Source organism: Zingiber officinale, chromosome 11B, assembly GCF_018446385.1.
Source record: "Zingiber officinale cultivar Zhangliang chromosome 11B, Zo_v1.1, whole genome shotgun sequence".
In the NCBI taxonomy this organism is placed as follows: domain Eukaryota; kingdom Viridiplantae; phylum Streptophyta; class Magnoliopsida; order Zingiberales; family Zingiberaceae; genus Zingiber; species Zingiber officinale.
In genome coordinates, this window is record NC_056007.1 from 3,370,850 (window position 1) to 3,376,110 (window position 5,261).

Consider the following 5,261-nt stretch of genomic DNA (forward strand, 5'->3'; position numbering starts at 1 on the left):
GATTTTAAAGAACAGTACTACTATGGTGTTGTATTTTAAAGAATAATACCATTGTGATGTTGTATTTTTAAAAAACAGTATCACATTGATGTCGTATTTAAAAATCAACATTAATTTGGTGCTGCATAAACCCTGAAACCAACACCACAACACCATGGTGCTAATGTTTGAAATTTAGCACCACAGTGGTATTGTTCTTTTAAATCGAACACTATTGAATCCAAAACTATAGTGGTGCTTTTTTTTTTTTTTGAAATGCAACACCACAGCGGTGGTGTTCTTTGAAATTCAACGGAGCTGTTCTTTGAATGCAACACCACAGTGGTTGATGGGAGGGGTAAAATAAAAAACACATGTGCAATAACCAAATATCATCTGAACCATAAATCTTTAAGGCAACAATGAAAAATGAAACCATGAGTGAGTAAAGGCATTTACAGGTCAAAAGCATATTAATAGTCATGGATTCAATCACCTAAGCAGGTTTCACTACTAGAAGCCCTCGACTATATTCCATGAACCATAGAAAAGATCATGATACTCAATTAAATAAATATTTTAAGAAGCGGTAATTGACCAACAACATATTTAATTTTCAGATTTCCGAAAGGGCACATTTAAAGTTGTAAATTTATAAAAGGCATACTTAACTTTCAAATTTCTCAAAGGGTGCACTTATTTTCCATTTTACCCCTCCTATCAATCATCATGGTGCTGCATTCAAAGAACAACAATACTATGGTGTTGGATTTTAAAGAACAATACTACTGTGGTGTTGGATTTCAAAGAATAGTACCACTGTGGTATTGTATTTTCAAAAATCAGTACCACATTGGTGTCGTATTTAAAAAATCAACACCAATTTGGTGCTGCATAAACCCTGAAACCAACACCACAACACCGTGGTGCTAATGTTTGAAATTTAGCACCACAGTGGTATTGTTCTTTGAAATCGAACACTATTGAATCCAAAACTCTAGTGGTATGTTTTTTTTTTAAAATGCAACACCACAGTGGTGGTGTTCTTTGAAATTCAACGGAGTTGTTACAATGGTTGATGGGAGGGACAAAATAGGAACAAATGTGTCATTTGGGAAATCTGAACTTTAGATAAGTCTTTTGAGAATTTCACAATTTTAAGTGCGCCCTTTATAATTGTTATTTAATGTGACAAAATGTGATGCACTCACCTCGGACAACCCAGTATCGTCGGTCTCATGATAATACACAAGCAGATAAATCAGGATACGCAACATACTCCTAAATGGGTGGGACATTATTTTTTCATAAGGAATAAATCCCACGAAAATCACCCCCTCGTCCTAATGTGACAAAGCTTGACCCCCAAGTACCAACTGCCGGATTTAAAAACGACGGAGGCGCACGTGGGAGGCGACGTGTCGTGGGTGTTTTTAGAAATATTAAAACTTTAAGGAGGAAAATGAATTAAACAAGAGATATGGAAAATTAAAGGGGCCAAATGACAATTTTGTATACGCAATCCACGCAATTCGCGTTGCCTTCCTTCTTTGTCCATGGCTTCCCTCCCTCTCTTTCTCTCCAAGTTTAGCATTCTCCCAGCTAGGCGTGGCCACCCCCTCTTTGGATATCTACAACCTCCTTCGCCTTTCTTGGAGCCCTAGGGAATTCCTTCTCCTGTTGGTTCTGCACCAAACGCGAAGCGCATCGCCCCGCCTGCCTCCTCATGGCAGTGAGTGCATTGCTTCCCCTAGATTTCCTCTTCAGTTCCGTTTTTTTTTTAAATCAAAAATCGTTTCTTTTTGTTCCTTTTGCTGTTTGATTTCCTCATCTGGCGTTTCCTGGGAGTTTGGCTTTGATTGCTTCTCCTTTTTCCGTTTTGATTCCGTCGCTTGGGGTTTTCGTCCGCTAAAAGTTGCTCGCCGCTTTGTGTGTTTTATCGTCACTGGCGCGAGATGTGATGCTGTCTGATCCGTGATTTCGTCATTTGGCATGTCGATCGGATTGCTTTCGAATAAAAGTTTCCTCTTTTCTTTTTAGGGTTCTTCCTGTTCTCGTTTTCCAATAGAGATTTCGGTCTGTTTTGTCCCCCTTTTTCTATAAACGGTTTAGGAAAGATGCATTGAATTCATCATGTTGATGCTGATTCCTGTTGGTTGGATGGAATGTTGTTGTCTGGTCAATCTGAAATTTCTCAAAGTAAACTACAAGGTTCTATTAGATTGCTTAGAATCAATTCCTGAAAGAAAGAATCTAATTCCCAAAGGAAACTGAATTTTCATGAACCAAGATTTCACATGTTTTGTTTGGACAGATTGAAAAGGATTTCAATGCTGAAACTTTTTGTGAGATCACGAGATAAAATTTTCCTCAAAAATGAGTTCATCGTTATCATGGAATGGGAATTCCAATTTCTTTTGTTATAAAACCACTCTTTTGTTAAAAAAGATCTGTCTGCTGTTTAATTTGTTGTTTAGTTTGCGAGTAGCATTTGCTATATCAATGATATGAGCTCACTTTAACTTCTAAAATTCGTATCGGTGTTCTTTTTCCCTCTTGTATCACTTAAGATTCCTTGTATGTTTTATACACTTGTGATCAACTGCATTTTTACGACATTAGCATGGAAAAGATAACTTAAGAGAATTTGCATTCAACTAGTGAGGTTGAAATTTCTCTAATGATAACTTGGTTTTTCGGTTTCTCATGGTACGTGTCGAATGATAAAATTTCTCTAATGATGTTTTAATTTTACAAAAGAATCTAATCTAACAGTTGAAATAGGTTTCGCCAATGCTTAATCATGTTCTTGATTTACCAAACTCTATTCAACTGCTGCTGTTCTTTATTTCACAACAGCGGGGGCATGTGCCGCGCTTTGGTGATTGGAACCAAGATGCTGCCTACACGACATGCTTCGATACGGCACGCAAGGAAAAAGCTTCTGGCATTTGCATTTTCAATCCATATGATCCAGAGCAGGCGGAAGAGTTATGCAAACCAGGGGGAGAGCTCCAGAAACCCAGAGGAGAGGTTCGTAAACCCAGAGGAGAACCCCACAAACCTGGAGGCCTAGCTGCAGAACCTCAATATCCAAAGGAAGGCCGGCACAGGGACAAGCATCGGGAGTACGATGGACGAAAGTATGAATCAAGAGCGACCGATGTCAGGGAAGAAAGGAAACACAAAGGTAGATACCATGGGAACCATAGGAGCTTAGGTGAAGCTGGCTTCTTTCCTTCTCAGTCACCGGTCAAGCAGGGAAGAACTTCAAATACTCTACATGCAACACCGGTAAGAACAATTTTCTTTCTCAAGTATCACAAAGTAGAGAACAACTAAGACAAAGTCGTTCAGTTTCATTTAAAATTTGATCGAGTAATACTAATCTTATTAGTAGGGAATTATGTCAATACAGTTTGTATTCCATCAGACCAAGTTGGTTGTCGAAGAAGTTTATAATTATTTTCGTTCTTATTTTGACAGAGTCGCCAAAGAACCACCGCAGTGCCTAAATTTGGAGAATGGAATGCAGCAGATCCTAAATCAGCTGCTGGATACACCGTCATCTTCAACCAAGTTAAAGAAGACAAGAAGGCAGCAGCTGCGAGCCCTATTCCAGCATTTACTCCTCAACGTGCATTTTCTCTGCCCAGGTCTTACTCCGAGAAAGAGCATTCCTTTTTCAGTAGGGTAAGTAATAAATTGTACTTTACTTTGTTTCTCGTCTCACCCTTTCTAATTGATACCGTTTACCAAAATGCTCCACTATAAATTTTCCAACCAAATGATGCCCTAGGTCTATCTCCAATACATATTGGTTGGTTTCCAAATCAATTTCGCTGTGAAAATCACAAATTTGTCCATTGTTTAGCTTTGAGACACCTACTTGAATATTTTAGTCTTCTCGGTGTCCACAAATATGTCTTTTTTACCTCGAATCTTGTTGCAAATTGATTTGTAAATTATCTTGCAGCACAATTTGAGACCTTTTGAAGATTACTAGCCGATTAAATCATCTTGTGTTTTGTAGAACACAAACTTGGTTTGCTTTGACACATCTTGAGTTGGCACATTTCTAGTTTCTTAATATTGAAATATGCGTTTTTGTGGCCTCGAAAATCTTCCTTAAGGTGTTTTGCCGATCGTCTTGTGGCCCATTTTGTGTCATCGAGCTGATTCTCAAACTACCTTGTATCATAAATTTATCTCATGTTTAGTTTTGAACATCCTAGATTGAATATTTCTACTTGCATTGTGAAAGCTCAAATTTATCCTAAAATTTATCCTAAATTTCACTTTTGGACATCTTGAGTTGAACATTTTTGCTTCCAATTGTTCGAAAATGTAGTTTTCCCCCCTAAATCTTGCCGGTAGGAGAATCTTCTGAAGGGGAAAATAGGCTTTTTATAGAAAGACATGATGAATACTAATTTTAAAGGGCGCTATCGGTTGATTCTGCAGATGATTTCATGCCTACGTCCGAGCGTCAGGAACTAATCGAACGAACTCTCAGAAGGACGAAACCATTGCAAAGATTTCTCGCTACTGGTTGATGCATTTGTTTGATCTGTTCGATATGTTGTTCTTACTTTTTGTGGGTCAAATGCCTTGAGAGGTTCAGTTATAACAGATGAAAGATGCTAATGAAAAATTCAATGCAATCTTGTGTTTGATGTCGTTCAGTGTCATGAGGATGTGTTCATGTTACAAACCTAGCTCAACAAACACGAAAAGGAGGAGGATCACCTTCGGCTTTGCTAGTCGTTACGAAATTATTGTAATCGTGTTACAACATTTAGTACAAAGATGAAGGCGAACGAGATTCGGTTCTGCTTCGATAGTCATTGTAAAAGTATTCCAAGCATTGGTACGACATTTAGAACAACAAAGACAAAAAGGGAGGAGAATGCCTTTGAACCACTTAGTCGTCGTAAAATTGTTACAATCGCGTTACAACATTTTGTGCACGAAAGGTGACGATTGTGTTCTCTTCAATAGTCGAGAAGGATTTGAATGGGTTAGGCATGATATGAACCTAGCTTGAGCATGATTTGCGAGTCGAGGTCAACCTAACAATTTTAAAATAAAATAATATACACACTTTTTTAATATGATTTAATATTTTTAATAATAAATTAAGGTAGTTAGTTTTAGTTAAGAAAACAAAAGAGATCTAGAATGAAAAATAAATTAAAAGATAAACAAATTAATCTTTCCAATTTTTGTCAATAATTCCTGATTTAATATCTAAACTTACCCTATGGTTTACCTCACTTATG

The 5,261-nt window shown here is 37.5% G+C and overlaps 1 protein-coding gene across 1 annotated transcript; it reads left to right on the forward strand.

The window, feature by feature from the left end:
• The first annotated feature begins 1,523 nt into the window (after positions 1-1,523).
• On the forward strand, positions 1,524-4,658 carry LOC122033431 (RPM1-interacting protein 4-like). Its single transcript, XM_042592451.1, has 4 exons — positions 1,524-1,711; positions 2,839-3,273; positions 3,466-3,672; positions 4,444-4,658. Exons 1-4 carry the CDS (start codon positions 1,706-1,708, stop codon positions 4,477-4,479), a joined length of 684 nt encoding a protein of 227 aa, XP_042448385.1. The 5' UTR covers positions 1,524-1,705; the 3' UTR covers positions 4,480-4,658.
• The last annotated feature ends 603 nt before the right edge of the window (positions 4,659-5,261 follow it).